Genomic DNA, 21,010 nt, shown 5'->3' on the forward strand with positions numbered 1-21,010 from the left:
ACATGAGGCGGGGGGGGGGGCAGCAGGGGGCTGTTGCTATGGTAAGGCCGGGGGTGACACGGGCAGGCCTGGCAGGAGTAGGCCGGGCCGGGGTCACAGGGCGGGGGGGATAGGATAGGCCAGGCCGCAGGCCGCACTCACCATGGGTCCGGCACTCCGGACCGGCGCAGCCAGTGGCGGCGGCCTCCACTCACGTAGGCCCCGCCCCCTCCCCTAGGGTGGTGACACGCCACGCAAACGTCTGACGCAAGGACGTGTCGCAGGTGGGTGACGTTGGCGCAGCGTGCGGTGCGGTGCGGTGCGCCCCTTCGCGGGGCTGAGCGGCGAGTGGGAGCGCGGGGCCCAACTACGGGAACCGGGAGAGCGAGCAACGGCAACCAGAGCAGTGGGCGGGGCTTCAGGTCCGGAGTGGGGGAGGGACTGTGTTGGCCTCGTGAGTGCCAGGGCACCTGGGGGCGGGGCTCGGGAGCAGTGGGTGGAGCTGTGGGGCAGAGCTCCGGGGTAGGGGGTGGGGCTAGGGATAAGAGGCGGGGCTGGTAGTGGGTGGGGCTATGGAGCACGGGGCAGAGCTCCAGTAGCAGGGGGCGGGGCAAGAGGCGGGGCTTGGGGAGCAGGGGCGGGGCATGGTTAAGTGGTGGGCAGGGGAGGTGCTTGGCCTAGGTTTCTGACATAGGGCTTCATAAGGGGTGTGTAAGGGTCATGGAGGTGGGGGAGTCTGTTGTGCTTGAGGTGCCTAGGGTGATCTGTAAAACCCAGCCCCTGGGAACCTGTGGCTGGTAAAGATCCCAAGGCATTGATATCATCGTGTGAACTCCTCCCCAGAGCCCAAAACAGGAAACTATCTTCTGCCTCCCTAATTTCCTATTGCTGTTTTTAGCTGGGTGTGGTATTCCTCACTTCCTGTCCTAAACCGCAGGGCAGCATTGCTGTGTGGTTACTAACCTGCCACCACATCCTACTCTGTCTTTCCGTCTTCAGTGTTGCCAGTTCTCACAATTGTTCGGTTTTGCAATAGGTGTTATTTTTACATAAGTCTCAGCTCCTGGATTCGTGTGAATACAGGAGAATCCCAACTGTCATTTAATTTTTTTTAAAAAGGATCATGGCCCTCCTGGTTGCAGAAAAATGCTTGAAAATTTGACCTATCTGTACCCTAGAGGTTCAAAAGCAAGGCGGCAAATAAAAGGAACCCCACATTTATTATTTATAAAAAAATCATATTTTTAAGACAATCTCATAATATTCAAATGCGTGGGGTTGGCAGTAGTGTATTATTATTATTCACTTGTTTTGTTGGAGCTCGGACAAATGGTCCCTGTTGTATTGTGTGCTGTAAAGACAAGACAACAAGTAACAGAGAAAACAGTCCTGCTCCCAGAGAACTTAGAATCCAAATGTCACAGAGGATGCAGAAGTTGGACAAAAGAAACATAAGAACAGCCATAGTGGGTCAGACCAATAGTCCACGTAGCCCAGTATCCTGTCTCTGACAGTGGCCAGTGCTAGAGTTTCAGGGAGAGTGTACAGAACAGGGCAATTATAGAGTGATCCACTCCCAGTTCCTGGCAGTCAGAGGTTTAGTGTTGCCCTGAGCCTGGGTTTGCATCCCTGACCAGCGTGGCTAATAGCCATTGATGGACCTACCCTCCGTGATTTATCTAATTTTTTTTTTAAACCCAGTTATACATTTGACCTTCACAACATCCCCTGGCAATGAGTTCCACAAGTTGGCTGTGTGTTATGTGAAGAAGTACTTCCTTTTGTTTGTTTTAAACCTGCCTAATATAAGGGGTGTGGGTGCGTGGGAGGATGAGGTAACAAAAGCAGTTTAATACTTGCCATTTGTCTAAGCAGTGCCAGATGGTCATGATTTGTACACTTTACAGCAGAGGTAGGGTTTATTTAAGGATTTTTAAAAGGCTAAGGAGGCCGCTTATAAGGGCTACATCACCTGAGTATCTGAGCATCTCAGAGGTGGCTGCATTTCAGTGGTGGGTGAAATGATTCCTGTGTATAGCAATAGGGGTGAATAAGATACCACTGCCCGTCATGTTGAACAATATTGTTTCTTTGCTCCACCATCTGTCTATATCCACCTGTTGTCTCATCTTATATTTAGATTGCAAACTCTTTGGGGGCAGGGTCTTGTTCTGTTTATACGGTGCCTAGCACAATAGGGTCCTGACCTAAGTGCTACTGCCATACAAATAATGAATAGTCATTATTTTAAAAACAGGAAGGAGACCGAGGGATTCTAGAGTCTCAAATTTTGTGCCACCGAATTTTGTGTTTAAATCTGTATTCAATTGACATACAAATAGAGCATCTTGTCAAAAATGTGGTTTCATACCTGCGTTTAGAGTTTCCTTCTTAACGCAGCCTCCACCTCTCCTTGGCAGATGTCGATATTAATGCTATACGAGTATATTGGATCCAGTCATCCTGCCATTGAAATCAGCAGCAAAACTGACTTGATTCATTAGGACCAGAAGCAGGCCTGTTGTCCTCTGATCATTATCATGGACTGACAGTTTGATACTAAACTTGAAACCATTTTTATACGATGATTGTGGAGGATTGTTCTTGTATCTCCTATTTTTCCTCTTTGCCAGGCGAATGAAAGAGTAGATGTATGCCATGGCCATGGCATTAAGGTGTCTCCGTCAGCTACCTCCCCTGCTTCATAATTCTCTCTCAGGACTAGTAAGGCCACCCCTGCAAGTACCTTTGAGGCATACAGCTCTGATGCTGAATGGCTGCAGGCAGTGTGTGGTCCACCAGACAATGCTGACCAGACATCTAGCTACCAAGAAAGCCAAAGGTAAAGAAAGAAGCCTTTTTACTAGAATTTGCCACTTCCTAATTATGTATCCCCTTCCACCTCGTTTTCTCTGGGAAGTACCTTTATTTTGGTAACCAGAACATTTTATTTTCTTCAAAACTCTCTAATATTTTTAGTCCTTGCACGGACTATTTGCACGAGTAAGGCCATTAATCCCTGATCCTGAAAGGAATCCCACAAGAGTCCACACCTGTAGAGATCTTTGCAGGATCAGGTCATTAATTAGCAATCTTCATGTTCCCCATTGGAATTAGTGTTACAAAACACACAGAGCATGATGTGCAAATACATTTCGGATCACAGGCTCATCATTTACCATCTTAAAAATATATTTCAATTTATGCTAATCCAGTTACTAATCTGAAATAGTTGCAATAGCACCGTTTTGTTTTCTAATGTGATTACTCAGTAAAAGACCATGGTATTGTCAGTGGTATAGAAATTAATTGTGTGTTAAATTTTCAGCTAAAAGTAAAGGGGAGACCCAAGCCAGAGTGAATATCAATGCTGCCTTAGTTGAAGATATTATCAGTCTAGGGGAGGTAAATGGTGAAATGCAGGCAGTGGTGGAAGTCCTTAAGGAAGAATTTGGGAAAAATCTCAATATAAGAACCTCACCAGGTCAGTAACTTGCTTGTATAATTCTTTACTGTATATAAATAAATCCGCTGAGCCTTTCCAGCCCAGATCTGTGTCTTTCATTTTCTGCAAGTTGATTTTCTTTTTATTGAGTTACTCACTGGGCACCCAATTACTGCAACCTTGAGATCCCCAACTAAAGACTTTCTTTACCCTGAGCTTGACCAGGAAGAATCCATTTTTGTTAATAACTTCCTGAAAATGGCTTTTGTAAGTGGGTGATGTCAAAAATGTCTAACTGAACTGTTTGCAGATGTGATGAAGAAGCAAGTTGTCAGCTAATGGTGCAGTAGGGCAGGAAAAATCCAATTGCCATTAAATTAGCCTTTTGGAAATTGCCATCAGGCTGGTGTCTGGCATATACAGACTTCTTCTGCAATGCATATTTGTGGTTAGTGACCTTTACAAACCCTATTCACTTAGTGAATTTTGTGTTCATAAAGAAACGTGAATATATTTGACCAAGCTACAGTTACTCTAGCACACTGAATACACACATTTGTAATGCGTATCCAGTTTCAGGGAGAAAACTTAACATTAAACAATGGCCAAATACGGATCATTCACCACCCCTAACTCAGTCTCTAATGGAGTTAGAATGTGCAGCTCAATTGCTTAACTATTTATTTTAACCTCAGTTATTTTTTTTTTAAATCATACTGATAAAGTGCCCCGTCTCCCTTGTGCTTTCTGGCCTGTTAACATTTTGCAGCAGAAACTACAAAGCAGATTAAGGGGATCTTAGAGTGAAATAAAATACTTTAAATTAGACAGTGAACTGCACCTCCTGTGGGGACTTAGTAAAGAATCTGGGGGCATAGAGGAACACCACCAGCTTAAAAATCATATAAAATCTCCTTTACTTGTGTTATAAGAACTTAGATAATTTATATTGCAAGAATTTTAAATACATAATTTCCACTTTACTATTTATGTTCATTGTTTACCTTTTTCATTCTGGCAATGAAAAATGAACTAGTGAGTTTCACTTTCTGGTTTTCATGAACTAGCATAATCCTATGAAGTTTGGATTGCAAGGATGTATAAATACGAATAGGACTGCTTGTTCTGCAAGGGAAGAACAGACCTATTTTAAAAATATATTGTCTTTTCTTCTAATGTCTGTATGCATAATATGAAGAAGTAGGAGTATGAATGCATATTGTAATTGCAATGCTGTTCAGTTTTTTTAAACATAAAAGTGCTGTGTAATATTGACATGCTATTGTTATTTTGGTTTATTTTTAAGGTGCTCTTGATCATATAACCGTGACAACAAAAGATGGAAAGTTTCCATTAAACCAGCTTGGACAAATCTCGCTGAAATCTCCTCAGCTCATTATAGTAAATATGGCTAGTTTTCCAGAGGTACGTGGACATGATTGAAGGGATATGAAGATCCAAATGGAAGGAAAAGGGGACTGAGCAGCTCAGAGGCATAAGCTTTTTATCTCCTTTCAAAACCAAAAGGAGTATAATTACTGCAGGAATAATAAGATGAAACTGAGCAAAGGAAAATGTAGACTGAATGGGCAAATTCCACTCCAGTAGAATTAGCACAATTCTTATTGACTTCATTCCGCATCAGCGTCACTTCCTGATCTGACAGTAACAGAACTAAATGTTTCACTACTGAGTGCATGTGTTGACTTTCCTGTGCTGTCCTGTGTTTTGGGTACCTCACCTTTGAAGCAGCACTGGAATGTTGCCATTGCTACATGATGCTTAGATTGAATTTGGCACAGTATCGGGGAAAAAATCCTGAGAGAGCTCTTTTAGCCTTGTGGAATAGTCTCCTATCACTTGAGTCATTTAAAACTGGCCTGAATAAAGCTAGAGATAATATAATATGGAGGAAAATTCTGCTTTGCCATGGCCTAAAAGGTCTTTCCCTCTCCAGTATCTGTGTCACATACAGCACTCTTTGCACACATATAAACCTCCCATTGACTCGGGAATTATGCATACAGTAAGAATGCTAGATCTTATCCTGCTATTTATGCCAGCCCAGCTCCTGATGAAGACTAGTCTATATCATGAAACCATTACATGGTGGTAGAGGACTGGAACGCCTATGAAAGTTATTTGTCTTTCACTTGTGTCAATGTCAGCCTCTGAAAGTTTGTGGCAAAAGTAGCATATCCACTTCTGAATAGATTGTGCCAATCCCATAGTGGAGCAAAGTTGGGCATTTAATTTCCACCATTATCAGTGCCACAGAGAGGGCTTTTGCTCAGAAAAGTGACTGTAAAGTGTCTCATTGACCTCTATAGATCCTTATTAGTATTAGCGGGCACAGGGTCAGCCATTGCCCCAGCTCTAGAACTGGATGATTGCCAACATTTATCTATCTTTATTTTTCAAAGGCTTCTCCCAATTAATTAAGCCAGCAAAGTCTCCAAGGAGGTCGTTATAGGGCACTTGATGCCACAGGGCTTCTTAAAACGTATCCAGTGCATGATAACTTTCAAGAATTCTGGGTCCAATCCTGTGAGCTGTTCAGATCTAGGTCCCACTAGAGCTGAACCCCTAAAGTGTACAGATGAGAAGGTTTGAATAAGTCATTGTGGGACTCAGCCCATCTGCAGTGAGGAAGTGAGAATGGCTTTGAACCAAATGCCTAGAAATGGAATATCGTTCTCAGTATCATCGCCCCAAATCTAGTTATTCCCCAAACCAGGTACCACTTAACTCTTGACTATACACTTCTCCAGCTGAGGTTGTTATGTAATCTGTTTGATGGAAATAACCTGGGGCTACTGCTTGGATGTAGGAGGATGGGGTAATACCAAGATAACTTCATGCATGTATTGACCTGGATGTATTGTTTACAGCATCTGTCTGGTGCTTGCATTGTATCAAACAAAGAATAAACATTATGTCAAAAGAGCATGTGAGAGAAAAGCACAGTGGAAGTGGACCCCCTGGGCCAAACCCCGTTTGCCTTAGTCATGTGCAAGGTTTAGAAAAAACAGTTAGAAAAACAAAAAACTCACAAAACATCTAACAGGAATAGTTCATTTGCTGGAACAGGGTGGGGGTAATATTGTGTTTTTCCCCTTCCTCTGTCTCAGCCAATGTATATGTTAAACAATATTGCTTTAACTGAGCATTTCCTTCCCATAGCCCAGACACTGGTTTATAACATCACATGTTTATGGCTTTAAAATGCTGCGCTAATCTACTAGAGGTTTTCTCTGTTCTCAATGTCTTTAGCATTTCTTAACTTTTAAGTCCGCTTAAATGCTAGCGATTGTGTTTTACACCAAGTTGACACAATGTTCATTTGCATGCAAATACAACACAGTTTCAAGGAGTGCCTTGATGGATAAATGATGCACATTGTAACTACAATCTATTGTAGTAGCCTGCAGCTAAAGTTAATGATAGGAAAAGAGGAACAGAAACAGCAGCACTATTTTAAGAAAACTTAATACTGTTAGAAAAAAAATCAAGGCTAGTTTTCTTCTGTTATTGCTATGTTAAAGAATGAAATAAATTGACAGGGCATGATGGAAGTTTGCTAACAAAATGTCTGATAAAATGACATTTTACATAAGAACGGCCGTACTGGATCAGACCACAGGTCCATCCAGCCCAGTATCCTGTCTACCGACAGTGGCCAATGCCAGGTGCCCCCGAGGGAGTGAACCTAACAGGTAATGATCAAGTGATCTCTCTCCTGCCATCCATCTCCACCCTCTGACAAACAGAGGCTAGGGACACCATTCCTTACCCATCGTGGCTAATAGCCATTAATGGACTTAACCTCCATGAATTTATCCAATTCTCTTTTAAACGCTGTTATAGTCCTAGCCATCACAACCTCCTCAGGTAAGGAGTTCCACAAGTTGACTGCGCTGTGTGAAGAAGAACTTCCTTTTATTTGTTTTAAACCTGCTGCCTATTAATTTCATTTGATGACCCCTAGTTCTTGTATTATGGGAATAAGTAAATAACTTTTCCTTATCCACTTTCTCCACATCACTCATGATTTTATATACCTCTATCATATCCCCCCTTAGTCTCCTCTTTTCCAAGCTGAAAAGTCCTAGCCTCTTTAATCTCATATGGGATCCGTTCCAAATCCCTAATCAATTTAGTTGCCCTTCTCTGAACCTTTTCTAGTGCCAGTATATCTTTTTTGAGATGAGACGACCACATCTGTACGCAGTATTCAAAATGTGGGTGTACCATCAATTTGTATAAGGGCAATAATATATTCTCCTTATTCTCTATCCCCTTTTTAATGATTCCTAACATCCTGTTTGCTTTTTTGACCGCCTGTGCACACTGCATGGACGTCTTCAGAGAACTATCCACGATGACTCCAAGATCTTTTTCCTGATTCGTTGTAGCTAAATTAGCCCCCATCATATTGTATGTATAGTTGGGGTTATTTTTTCCAATGTGCATTACTTTACATTTATCCACATTAAATTTCATTTGCCATTTTGTTGCCCAATCATTTAGTTTTGTGAGATCTTTTTGAAGTTCTTCACGGTCTGCTTTGGTCTTAACTATCTTGAGCAGCTTAGTATCATCTGCAAACTTTGCCACCTCACTTTTTACCCCTTTCTCCAGATCATTTATGAATAAGTTGAATAGGATTGGTCCTAGGACCATCCCTTGGGGAACACCACTAGTTACCCCTCTCCATTCTGAGAATTTACCATTAATTCCTACCCTTTGTTCCCTGTCTTTTAACCAGTTCTCAATCCATGAGAGGACCTTCCCTCTTATCCCATGACAACTTAATTTACATAAGAGCCTTTAGTGAGGGACCTTGTCAAAGGCTTTCTGGAAATCTAAGTACACTATGTCCACTGGATCCCCCTTGTCCACATGTTTGTTGACCTCTAATAGATTAGTAAGACACAATTTCCCTTTACAGAAACCATGTTGACTTTTGCCCAACAATTTTATGCTCTTCTATGTGTCTGACAATTTTATTCTTTACTATTGTTTCGACTAATTTTAGCTATAACATGACCATAGTGTTTGACTATATGATCAGAAATCGCTGAACACTGGAACCCAACAAAAGTCCAGTTTGGGATTGATCGGGTTGCTTTCAAATGGGACAGTTAATGCTTGCTGTTTCTGAATATGAGACACACTCTTTGAATCCTTCCTCTATAACATCAGATCTCCAAATGCTATACTAAAAAAGAACGGATTATATGCTTCCCAAGATGCTACACCACATCTCATGGGATAGAGAGGATTATAACCAAACCTTGCATTTGAAAGGGATAATTTTTGTTAAGAGGCAGGTTTGTCTTTCATGGATCATACAGAGATAAAATGAAGCAAAAGATGTATGCATTTGAGAATAACCTGTGTAGAAGGGGATCTGTGCTCTGATGAGGCCAGGCAGCTCCCTTTAACATTATAGTGGGTCCCTCAAGGAGTTCTCTTACTGGTGAATTTTAATAAGGGAAGTGGCTATTACATATAGTGTCTAAAGCCCTGATTTAGCAGAGCATTTAAGCACATGCTTAGCTTCAAGCACCTGAGTGCTTGGGTCCATTCTCAGTGTTTTTCTCTTGTGCTCTTTTGACTTGACTTTATTTTGCATTCGAGACAATACTAGTACACCTCTACCCTGATATAACGCGACCCGATAGAACGCGGTAAAGCAGTGCTTCGGAGGGGGCGGGGCTGCGCACTCCGGCGGATCAAAGCAAGTTCGATATAACGCGGTTTCACCTATAACGCAGTAAGATTTTTTTGCCTCCAGAGGACAGTGTTATATCAGGGTAGAGGTGTAGCAGACAGATGCTATAAAACAACACAAACAGGTCAGTGAGTCCATAATACTTAAATGCTTAAGTACTCTGCTGAATCAGGGTCTAAATGGATTGTTAAGCCCTGTGTGCCAAATTCAGCTCTGGTGTTGAACCGTTGAAGACAACTGGATTCATCCCCATCAGCCCAGTTTCTTTAGGTAACATATTAACCCTGTTTGTCTTTACTCTAATAATATGTGACATGGAAGCTGTTGGGTAGGTTTGGATCACTTTGCTGTTTACCAAGCGTACCTGTTGTATTGGGCCAAGTGACTTTCCAGCACTGTCCTGTGTACAGGTACCTTGCCTTCAAAGCAGTACTGGAACGTTGGCATTGCCACATGATGCTCGAACGCAGCAACTATCAGGGAAAGAGTTATAATAAGTAAATAATAAATTATGAGACACTTAAATAAATACAACTGAGCCTGGTTGTAAAAGCACTGGTTGCATTCCTCAGCCACAAACTAATGTCTGGATTTAACCCAACTTGATTGTAGTGCTGCATGAGTTAAATTAGTAACTTTTCTAAATTGGCAGTATGCAATTTCTAGTGTAAAACATTCAACTGGAATTTTTAAAGGCAGGGAATCTTTCATCTCCCCTTTCCCCAGTCCAGGCTCTCCTTTGGGGATTCATTGTGGTTTTGATCTGCATTGCCTCAAACCATTCAAATAGTTTCAAAGAAGCAAAACTGTTTTCTTTTGTTGTTGCTTTCTCCCCCTCCCCGCCCCCTAATACCCTGGTACCAAGAATGGACGTAGTTTGCAATTCCATTTGATCAAAGCACTCTGCACCAATGTAACTTCCTGATCGTACTGGTAACAGAACTAAATGTTTCCATGTTCTGGTGAGATGGATTGCCAGCTATCGACAGAGTTCTGGCATCTGGTAATAATTATTTACTAATTCCTTTTACCTTTTGATCTGGTTTACAGAATACAGCTGCAGCTATCAAGGCTATAAGGGAGAGTGGAATGAACCTGAACCCGGAAGTAGATGGGATAATAATTCGGGTGCCAGTTCCTAAGTAAGTAATTATAATGACTGTCTGTCTAAATTCATGGTTATGTGAGATGATGTAATGGGCTGCAGTGGATTTCATTTGTGATCCTGGTGCATATACTCCGGAGAATACGAATGCATGGTTACTGTAAGGTCTTGACACAGTCGCTTTCCATATTGCTACATCTGGGGTTTAAAAAAACCCAAGCCTTTAAGAAATATCTGATGGAACCTCTTCCAAGTGTCAAGCCAGAGGTTTCTGCGAATTCTCCAGCATTGCAGTATCCATTCTTCTGATACATGGGGCTCCGTCTTGCTGTTTTCCAGTTCCCCCTGCGCAGAAGGGAGTTGGGCAGTGGGTGGCCGCTGCATTTAGGAAGGCATCAGAGGCAGTGTTCAGGCACCTTAAAGTCTAACTTTTCTAAGAGAGCTGAATTGAGTATCCCGTTCACGGCCTGATTCACCACTGCCTTACTGTAAATAACTGGAGTTACGCCAGAATATAACCACATTGATGCAATGATGAATCAGTAACATGGAGCTGAACCATCATCCAGCTGCCGAAGGAGTGGCAGGAGGGAGTGATGGCCAAGGAGGCAGGGAGGGAACTTGTAATTGTCTGCTTCTTTCACTATTTCCATTAAACTGCTATGCAGTATTGTGGTGCAGCTGTTAAACAGCCGTCAAGTTCTACCCCAGAGGCAGCTGCATTACAGTGGTGGCTGAAACAGTTCCTGTATTTATAGCCGTACGAATCCAGAGCAAGTCCATTAACTTCTGGATACAAACCAATGTACTGGAGTGTGAACATAAGAATAGCCACACTGGGTCAGATCAAAGGTCCATCTAGCCCAGTATCCTGTCTGCCAATAGTGACCAATGCCAGGTGACCCAGAGGGAATGAACAGAACAGGTAATCATCAAGTGATCCATCCCGTCGCCCATTCCCAGCTTCTGACAAAACATCTGTCATTGTTATGGGCAGATATCCATTGTGTACCTGAGATGAATTAGGGTCTGATCCATCTCCCATTGAAGTCCACAGTCACAGAAGAGCTGATGCTGGGAGGGGCGGACATCAGTGTATGTTACGGCCTCAGCCTGTCAGGATGCTCTGAAGATTAGTGATGTATCTCCGTTCTATTGGGGATTTAATTATGCAGATTACATCACAAAAAAACCCAACAGGCCAATCAGAGCATGGCTTTATTTTCATTCATTCTGACTTCCATAAAATGCTTCTCCACAGATCTAGATACGTGGTTAGGTCATTAACCTAGTACTTGGGAGACCTGGGTTCAAATTTCTGCTCCGCCACAAACTTCGTGGGACCTTGGGCAAGTCCCTTAGCCTCTCTGTGTCCTCATCTGTACAATGGGGATAACAGCCCTGCCTCACAAGAGTGCAGTAAGGATTATAAATTAAAGATTGTGAGGCACCACTGTCCTATGGAATGGGGACCAGATAGGTACGTAAGATAGATCTAAACATTGCAAAAATACAGACAATTGGCATTCCAAGCCCAGTGAATTAGGGTCCACATCTCTGAGAATGGTCTGGAACAGCTTGCATAAGGGCCTCTGATGGAATCTTACCATATATTATGTATATTTCCAAGTAGGTGACTTTGGATAAGAATAGACAAACTAAAGTTTGCTCGTGTTACAGATCTGCTTAAAGAAATTACATTGCGTTTCAAGTATTTCAATCAGAGAAGTCTCTAATTGCTGCTTTGAGGGAAGCCGAATGGAATTTTCATTCCATTTGCTGGTTCGCTTTTTTTCATATGCTCTCTCCCCTTCCCCTTTCCTCAGGGGTGGCAGGGCAGAAGAGGAGGGCACTATTATCTTCATAATTGCCTAGGATCTTGGGTTGCCACACAGTAATTTGATTGTTAATGGGCACTCAGGTCACCCTTGACTATGAATTACAGGGGAGGAGAAATCCAGAAATCAGTAAATCCTTTAAAAAAAAAAAAAAAAAGTGTTGTCAAACAAGTGTGTATGTTCTGTCGCTTTCTTTTGTGGTGCTGCAGATGAGGACTGCAGTCGTGTTGCCTGCCTACGCATACGGTCAGCACTAGGAAACCTGTCCTGCTTATTTCATCGTCCCCTCTGGGGTATCACTGCTGTCATTCTTAGCTTCATTTTTCCTGGGTGTTTGGCAGGTCAGAGAGTCCCATCTTAACAGAACACAGTCTCTCTCTCTCTCTCAGTCTCAGTTCTAACTGAGGACAGATGACCAGCAAGTCGCCACATTAGTTCAGATTCAATGCTGTTTCCCACCTGTTCTCTTAGCAGGTTCAACTAGCTTTTAAAAAGACAGTGTTAACTTGATTAGTTTCAAAACAATTACTTTTTTAAAGAATCCAGTTTTTGATAAAGGTACCTTTTTAAATAGTATGCCCTGGATTTTTTAAAATTCTTTAAGTTTTTATACAAAATTTTCTGTTTCCTGATATTTACAAAGGAAAAACTCACTGACTAGTCAAGAGAAACAGCAGCAAAATTGACTATGCAAAAGTGATGTCAAATGTGCATAGTAAAAAACCCGAGATATTTTCCTTTTATCTTTCTTCAGAAAGAGCTATTTTAGTGTTGTTTGTACCTATAGTAAATACACCACTTTTCACACAGAAATGTGATTGATCATGTTTGACAGTGTCCCTTTAAAGTGATGTTATTGGGCTATGAATCATTTTTAATAAAAATCCAACTACTCTGAAATGTTAGGTGGTGTTGATAACACACCGCAGTAATTTCAGTCCTGATCCAGCAACCAGATACATGTGGGTCAAGCTTTGCATCCACATCAATCCAGTTGCAAGATCACGGCCTGCAATTATTATAACAGAGAAAAGTAAATTAGATTGTGGAACTGTTCCATGTATTCTATTTGTTTTGTTTTTGCATTTCTCTCAGCTTAGACAATAAATAGAGACTAGTCAACTTTATTTTTGTCTACTTTCACTTTCATGTCAATTTCCCTTTTAGGGCCTCTGGCACAAGCCTGCTTCAGTGTTTGTGTTGCAGACTCTGCCTGGGCAATGTTTATTTGTATTAAAAAAAGTTTCTGTTCAAGTTTAAAAAAAAAACATGAGAAAATTTCTATCAGTTTGATTTCTCAGCCAAATCTGCCCTGACATTGTGCCCTTTGTGGTATTGCCTCATGGCTAGGGCCACCTCTTTTTAGATCTATTGTGAGAGACTAGATGTTGTTTACAAATTAGTAATATTTTTACACACACTGGACTGAAAGTCCAGTGACTCATTTGAAAGTTCAGTGACTCTGCTTTAATTCTTTTCTTTAAGAAGTAGCCACAGTCCCCAGTATGGGGCAGATGGGCTCATGAAATGTCATTTGAAAAAAACAAAGTGTTTTGGAACCTTGTACTCCAATTCTTTCATCATAACAAGAGTATGTCATTCTCACCTAGTCTTGGGTAATTCATCTTGCACGTTAACTTTCAGCATGTATCTCAAATCATACAAGCAGAGTATCCAGTTGCGCCTGTGTACCTCTGTCTGATCCCTCTCGCTCACAGGAAATTCCTAGCATTTATGATACAAAACCATTCTTACCAATGTAAATGTCTTTCAACGGAGATCAGACGTGGCCCGCGTTGTTTTTCCCTCTGTGTTTGTGCATGTGCCTCACGCTCATAAGAGAGCATCGAAATGCGGCCGCGTTTGGATAACTGGCTACTGACGGAAAGAGACACAGAGGAGACATCACTAGCAATCTGAGCCCTGTGCACTTAAAAAAAAATACTGGGTTTAAATAGCCAGGGTTCGGTCCTGGTTATCTGCTCGCAGCTCCATCTTGGGGGTGATGTGAAGCGGCAACACTCCAGCAGGAGCCTCCTGGAGTTCTAAGGGTGGGGAGTGTCCACACCCCAGCACAGAGCCGGTTCTGTGGGCTGCTGTGAAAGGGAGATGGAGAAGGCGCAGACACCTTGACTCTTTTCCCCACTTCTGATTAGACACCTCAGGCTTCCCCTGCAGTCCTTCGCTTTAAAGAGGAGACAGGGACAACAGTTCCTATGTCCAAAACAAAATGTGCCCAGATCAGCGGTGAGGTTAGCAGAGCTGGTGCCAGAATCGCCACGTTCAAGGGGATGGATGAGCTTTAAATCCAGCAGCCTCGCATTGATTCCTTAGCAGGAGCAGCAGCTGCCTGAAAGCAATAGATATTTTTGTAGCATTATTGGTGGTAGGAGCTCAGAATCTAGATATAATCTCAGTGGAATGTAAAACCCACAAAGAAAGCTCTATGTCACTATGCATTGATAAACAGAAATGGGCATTAATAAAGACAGACAAGGAGATGTGTGACCTTGTGCCAAGAAGCATAGGAAATCTGGCAGCACTGCATAAACAAACATTTCCTTAAAGGTTCAGCAGCCCTGAGCAGCCGAGTGATACCCTCAGCATGATCCACAAAACATTCACACATGTGGGGAGGTGAGCAGCAAATAGCAAACTGGATCTACCACACGTGGGGAGCTCTAGCCACAGACCAACACACCCTCTGCCTAGCAGGGAAGTAAGTGAAAAGAGTCATGTAGAGATTTCCAATGCTTAGAGATGCTCCCCTGAAAATGCTGTCTGGGAATCTGACCTCATTTACCCCTATTTCTGAACAATATCACTTGATAAATTCATGGAGGAGAGGTCCATCAAAGGCTATTAGCCAAGATGGTCAGGGATGCAACCCCAGACTCCGGGTGTCCCTAAACCTCCAATGGTAAGAAGATGGGACTGGACAACAGAGGATGGATCACTTAGCTCCTGGCATTGGCCACTGTTGGAAGACACAGTCCTGGGCTAGATGGACCATTGATCAGCCCCGTATGGCTGTTCTTATGAACAGACTGTGCTGTTTTGGTATGTGGCTGTTTTCACAGGCCACAAGACTTCTGGTTCATAATGTTCAGAAGAGAAGCCCTGAAAGGATTGGTGTTCTGATTCATAGTTTCTCACTCCTAGGTCAATGGCTCAAATGCAGGCTCAGGTCTAAGATGACAGATGTTTGCCCTGTGTGAAATAAACTGGTCACCATCCAGGCATCTCCATCACCAGACTTATGGCCACAGTCACCCTTCCCATGGACACAGCTCAGCAGAGGAGACAAAGGGCTATGGAGACAAAACACCTGCCTCCAGACCACAGCTGCAGCACGTTCACAGAGCAGTGCGGTCATGACGCTAGCACTGCCACGGTCTGCACTGGATCTGGCCTGGACTATGGTCTCTGTCAAATCCTGCACTTTCTACAGACACTAAATTCATTCCTAATAATAATTTAATAATCAGCTCTGGAAAGTCCTTATTCCCTCCTGCCAACCTGGGGTAGAAATAAATGAATGAGCCTGTGATTGGTCAGGGCCTCTCAAACATCTGCCTTGAGCAACTCGGCTGCTGAGCGAAGAAATCAAAGGGAATGTGACTTATCAGACAGGGAGCAAGCTAGGAAAGGGTTCAGAAACTGCCGGGTAATGAAAGACTCTTTGTAATTAATACCCGCAAAGAGGCAGAGCTAACATTGCTGTGGGAACCCTAACTCCCCATTTCCTGATTTCCGTGCAGGAAGAGCCTTGTCTTTAATGTTGCAGTGACCTAGCCTGTTGCAGTCAATTTCTAAGCACTCCTGTGAAATGTTTATTGTGCAATATCTCCCCCTAGCAGACAGGCATTCTCTTGCTAATGATATGTAGTGCTTGCAACAGGCTTTTAATCTTCAAGGCACTTGGAAAACATTAGCTAAATAATTAATCCTCACAATAGGTGCTGTCAGAGCCCCGTTTTCCACACCGGGAGAGTGAGGCATTGAGAGATTAAATGACTTGACCAGGGCCTCTGAGGGTGGCAGTGTCTCTGCAGCTCCAATGTCCCATTCTTATGCTCAGGAACCTAGATGCTTCTCCTTTCTGATCTAGAAAGTGAAGCTACCGGGGAATCATGGGAGTTTTCCCTGTGTTTGACTGCAGCGCCTGACCCACTGTGAGGAGCTGCGTTTGAAATCTCAGTCTGCTAGAGTTGGAGACAAATAAATCGAAATCGTTCTTTTAGAAAATGTTGCAGTATTGGTCTCTTCTCAACCAGCATGTTAAATACAGTGGAAATACCAGTCTGGTTCCCGCCTGCTAGTGATGACTGGAAAACGGGTGAATAAAGCGATTCACCCGGTAAGCTGTCTAGCTCCCAGATCTGTTCTTCAGACTGTTGCAGTCGCAAGGAGAGGAGAGGGGGTTTCCTCCTGCCCCTTCACAGCTTCACAGCAGGATTACACTTTTCAGCACAGCGTCTCAAGTTTTGGGGTTGAGATTCCCTCTTCACTCTGGCAGATGCCTTGGCAGCACAAAAAAGAAAAGCCTAAACATTTCAGCATGGTCTTCAGGCACTGCGCAGAAAACCATAAACGTAATAAGATCTGACCCAAATCCCTAAGCTACTGCCATGCCTGTTGCCTTCCACTCCAGCCCTGAGACTTACATGACTTAGTTTGAAAGGTGTCGGTCCCAGACCCAGGAGGAACTGTTTGAAAGAGGCCAGCGTGGACAGGATCAGTGGATTGTACTTCCTCAGTTTGCCGGTTTATCCTGCACAGGCATAACATCACAAGGAACAGATCAGGTCCATGCTACCCCTAACGCCCTTTACTTCTCCCTGATTAGGGTAACAAGAGAACACCGTGAAAACCTGGCCAAACTCGCCAAACAGCTTACGAACAAGGCTAAGGACTCCTTGCGAAAGGTCCGGAGTAACGCTGTGAACCACGTGAAGAAGGCCAAGAGCACAGTGTCTGAAGACACCATTAAGCTGGTAGAAAAGCAGGTATTTTTTCTCCCCAGGAGTGCAGGGGGTGTGTTTCCTGACCTCCCTCATGGCCCTGTCCCATGCGAAAGATCCAGCTGAGCCAGACTTTGGTAACAAAACCGCAGATTTCAGGAACCCCTTGTTAGGAGCTGGGTTGGAGGGGAGCCTGGGGCTGGGGTGGGCATGGCCCTTTTCTTAACAAGTCATAACTGCTGCTCCCTCTGCCTTCTGCGGAGCGATTTTGGATTTGTTCAAACCTGAAACTCAGAGTCAACTTTGGGGCACGAACCCGTGCAAATTGAAGGGAGAGGGGGTAGTAAAGGTCCCCACAAACCTTCAGTAGCCTGACAAGCCTGTTGCAGCAGGATGGCCAGAGTCCAACCCTGCTGCTTGAATCTTCAGGGGCAGTTTTATCGTCGTCATTGATGCAATGCCAGAAGTGCACATGGACTTTGCAGAGCGCATAGGGCCAGATCCTCAGCTGGTGGGAGTCGACATTGCTCCATTGACTACAGTGAAATGAACACTAATCAAATGTTAGTAACCTTGAACTCTGCTATGGCTTTGTGGCTAGATTCACCAAGATACTCAAGCATATGCCTAACTTTAAGCATATGGGCAGTCTCACTGAAGTCAGTTACTCATGCTTAAGATTAGGCACATGCCTAAGTACCCTGCTGAATTAAGGCCTAGTTTGTTAGCAGTAAGCACTAGGAATATAGCAGAGAGCGCTCCTTTGCATGCTCGCTGCTGGTAGACGTTAACTTTAGTTACGTCTACACTGTGAGCGAGGGGTGTGATTTCTCTGCTTGGGCCAGGGCGAGAATAAACAGCAGTGCCGTCGTGGGACACAGGCCGTGGTGCTGGAGGCACGGCTAAGCCATGGGGAATTGTACGTGACAGAGCTCCACTGTGCTACTGCATTTGCTCTATCTCTACTGGCACTGGTTCCATGAGAGCTAGTGAGAGCACGTGAATCCCGTCCCTCGCTCCTGGGGTAGACAAAGCCATGGTAGCATTAGCTCTCGCGGTGGAGGGGATGCTTTGGGGTTAAACAGGAATTATCTTTTGAATGTGTCCGTGTGCCTGAAAGCTGGTGCTGTGGATACCTTTGATAAACACTTCCTGGCATAAAAGTTTGTGCAAGCAAAAAGAGGTGGCATGTTGTAAACAAACCCCAGTTCTTCCAGAGCAGTCAGGTGGCTTCTTGTATTTGTGGGATAGTGTCCAAGGCCGGCTCCAGGCACCAGCCTGGCAAGCAGGTGCTTAGGGCGGCCGCTCCGGAGAGGGGCGGCACGTCAGCTATTCGGCGGCAATTCGGCGGACGGTCCCTCACTCCCGCTCGGAGCGAAGGACCGCCCGCCGAATAGCCGCCGGCTTTTTTTTTTTTTTTTTTTTTTTGGCTGCTTGGGGCGGCCAAAACCCTGGAGCCAGCCCTGGTAGTGTCTCAGCTCAGATTTTGCTTGTGCCAGGGATTTTCAACATAAGGCAAGTTCACCTCCCACGTACCTGGGATCCTAAAAAACTGGGGACCAAATTGATACTAGACCCTTCTGAATAGGCCCTGTAAGATTGGAGCATGCAGACCCTAAATTTGCACATAACTAGCGATGGTATATGCCCAACAATCATCTCTACCTGTATTGCACATGCAAATTCCCATCGCACACTTACACATGGCTTTGCACCCAAATAGGTGCATGCACAACTCTGGCCAGCACAATTTAGGAGGTTCCTTTGAAATGTTGGCCTGTCTCCGGTCTTATTACCATGATCCTGGAGCACCAGGCTGGGCTTTGGGAATAGTGCTGTGTTCCCCGTGACAGAGCGGAGTAAATCTGTCCGGTACTTGATCTGCAACTAAAAACAAAAGCTTCCACTAGCAGACTCTGGCTGCTGCTGCACAATTCATTACAACAGCAGGAAGACTACGGCGAGTAAGGAGACGAGTCCTTTACATTCTGGCTCTGACATCTGGTGGCCTCCAGTTTCACCGGCAGTCTGTTCCACCACGTTAGGTCTATTAAATAAGGACTTGGCAGAGCAACTGGTCAGTCTCAGCCAAGAGCTTTTCACTAGGAGCCATTCAGAGACCGGAATGGATTGTACGGAGAGTAGGTTAAATGCTGCGTGGGTGTGGGCGTGGGTGTGGGAGATTCAGCCACTGACGGGATCTGGCTAAGGGGGAACTGGATGCTGATGGAGGAGTCACACAGGTCACTGGACATACCGTCATTTTACAGCTGGGGAAATGGAGGCACAGAGAAGTGACTTGCCCAAGGCTGCAGCAGGAAATAGTGTCAGAGCTAGGATTAGAAATCAGGAGAGCCTATTTCCGAGACACACGTGCTCGGACCATTCCTCGTGCAACTGTTACTGTGTTGGTGGGAACATGCATCTGTCAGGGGTTTTGACAGCTTGTGAAATGTATTTCCGATCTTCCACGCACAGTCAGTTGGCTTCCCGTCTCAGTTACTCCAAGAACAAGAACATTCCACTGACTTCAGATTTACACGGAGAACAGAATTTTGCCTGCGGGGTTACTTTGAGCTTCCTTTGCGTTAGGAATTGCCTGTGTCCCATCTTTACAGGGATCTCACTTGTTATGTTGCTACAGATCCAGCAAATGGCAGACGACACTGCAGCAGAGATGGACAAGCTCCTGGCAGGGAAAACCAAGGAGCTCCTCGGCTGAGTGCAGCTTGGACAGACACACAGTCAGCAGTGACTATGGACTGAGACACCCGCAGACCAAATGTTCCATGCTTGGCCGTAGCAGCTTAGTGTGACTGGCAGGGCGGACTGGGTCCTACCTCACGAGTAGAGTTATGCTGTGATTACTCAGGGAATTGGCCCATGATCAGTGTTGGGGGTGGGGGGAATCTAGTCTGTATTTCATTGATTCAAGCAATGACAACTGAATTTGGATAAAATAAGGTTAAGAGGAACTGAGGAATGGCTCTTAGTTGTCAACCTTCACCATGGCAGCAGCCTCTCTCTGCCAATGGCATTAAAGCACTGAGCGGTGGGGTGCTCAGATTAGTGAATGTTTGTCCCCTTTGCAGATCTCTTTCTTACACTTCCTGCCATGAAATTCCCACTTAGGGCCTGTCTACACGAGGGTCAGTTTCTCTGGTGTAACTATATCAGTGTTGCTAACCAGGTATAGACGGGGCCTTCAAGTCAATAGCAGCAAACAGGGCCACCCGGCCATTCTGCAGGTGTCTCCCCCAGGCGGCTTGGCTGAAACTCATGCATTGGACAAGGGCACTGCATCGATTTGTCCCAATGAAACAGGAGTGCTCAAAAAACAGGGCTTTCACTAGCTAGAGTCCAGCCACGCTGAGCAGAAGGGTGGTCTCGCAGGATCCTCCTTTCAGAGAAGGCCCCGTGTACCTCTCAATTCTGAAGGCTCTGCCTAGAGCCTTCCCAGGGTTTCCAGCTACCCCTAACCATAATGCTGGGGGAAGAAAAGGAAGCGATCAAGGGAAACTCACATGTTCATTGCCCTGCTGTGAACCAGGTCATTTGTTTTCAGCTAAAATAAAATCAAACAGAGATGTTAAAAAACAGACCAGGCAGTTCTCTGTCACTCCATCCCCTTCCCTTTGCAGGAGAGTTTACGTACCGCTTGCCTGCAGCCTGGCCCCTGTTCACGCAAAGGCTCCCAGCCCGGTGTGTCAGACGGGTTGCAGCACACCTGGCAGAGCAGCCCGAATCTCCTAGTGGCCGAATGAGGCTGCGGCTACGTCTAGCAAAACCACAACGCTCAATGGCTTGCGTGAGGCACGTTGATGGGCTCAGGCCAGTCCGCAGTGGACCAGCGTGCACATCAGGTGCAGGTTGCGGTGGGAACAGCGTGGTGAGCCTCATGGTTGTTGGCACCCTTAGCAGAGAGGCCAAGGAGACTGGATG

At 44.6% G+C, this 21,010-nt stretch overlaps 2 protein-coding genes and 1 long non-coding RNA gene across 5 annotated transcripts in view; 1 reads left to right on the plus strand and 2 right to left on the minus strand.

Annotated features, from left to right (window-relative positions):
- Window positions 1-285, minus strand: part of RBM18 (RNA binding motif protein 18) — a 16,951-nt gene extending 16,666 nt beyond the window's left edge. The window contains exon 1 of the mRNA XM_034793448.1: window positions 142-285. Within this exon, the coding sequence (XP_034649339.1) occupies window positions 142-144 (3 nt within the window). The 5' untranslated portion in view covers window positions 145-285. The remainder of the gene's footprint in view (window positions 1-141) is intronic.
- Window positions 242-20,667, plus strand: MRRF (mitochondrial ribosome recycling factor). Of its 3 annotated transcripts, none has more exons than XM_034793447.1 (7): window positions 242-263; window positions 2,613-2,821; window positions 3,308-3,463; window positions 4,731-4,849; window positions 10,212-10,303; window positions 16,954-17,113; window positions 19,713-20,667. In XM_034793447.1, exons 2-7 carry the CDS (start codon window positions 2,629-2,631, stop codon window positions 19,788-19,790), a joined length of 798 nt encoding a protein of 265 aa, XP_034649338.1. In that variant the 5' UTR covers window positions 242-263; window positions 2,613-2,628; the 3' UTR covers window positions 19,791-20,667. The 3 variants fall into 3 exon arrangements, with proteins under 3 accessions (XP_034649338.1, XP_034649336.1, XP_034649337.1); XM_034793445.1 differs by having other exon boundaries at window positions 259-401; XM_034793446.1 differs by lacking the exon at window positions 242-263 and adding an exon at window positions 298-433.
- On the minus strand, window positions 8,659-16,957 carry LOC117889379. Its single transcript, XR_004648460.1, has 4 exons — window positions 16,772-16,957; window positions 13,860-14,454; window positions 11,279-11,418; window positions 8,659-9,634 (listed from the first exon to the last, which is right to left on the minus strand). It is a non-coding gene; the product is annotated as an uncharacterized LOC117889379 (long non-coding RNA).
- Window positions 20,668-21,010: the final 343 nt, after the last annotated feature.

The sequence above is a fragment of the Trachemys scripta genome, chromosome 17 (assembly GCF_013100865.1).
Source record: "Trachemys scripta elegans isolate TJP31775 chromosome 17, CAS_Tse_1.0, whole genome shotgun sequence".
Taxonomy (NCBI): domain Eukaryota; kingdom Metazoa; phylum Chordata; order Testudines; family Emydidae; genus Trachemys; species Trachemys scripta.

Bases quoted from the DNA above. Each gene is read 5' to 3' on its own strand.
- MRRF (XM_034793447.1), top strand. From the start codon at position 2,629: ATGTATGCCATGGCCATGGCATTAAGGTGTCTCCGTCAGCTACCTCCC. The intron at 10,304-16,953 runs GTAAGTAATTAT...CTCCCTGATTAG, and splicing joins ATTCGGGTGCCAGTTCCTAA to GGTAACAAGAGAACACCGTG. The intron at 17,114-19,712 runs GTATTTTTTCTC...ATGTTGCTACAG, and splicing joins TTAAGCTGGTAGAAAAGCAG to ATCCAGCAAATGGCAGACGA.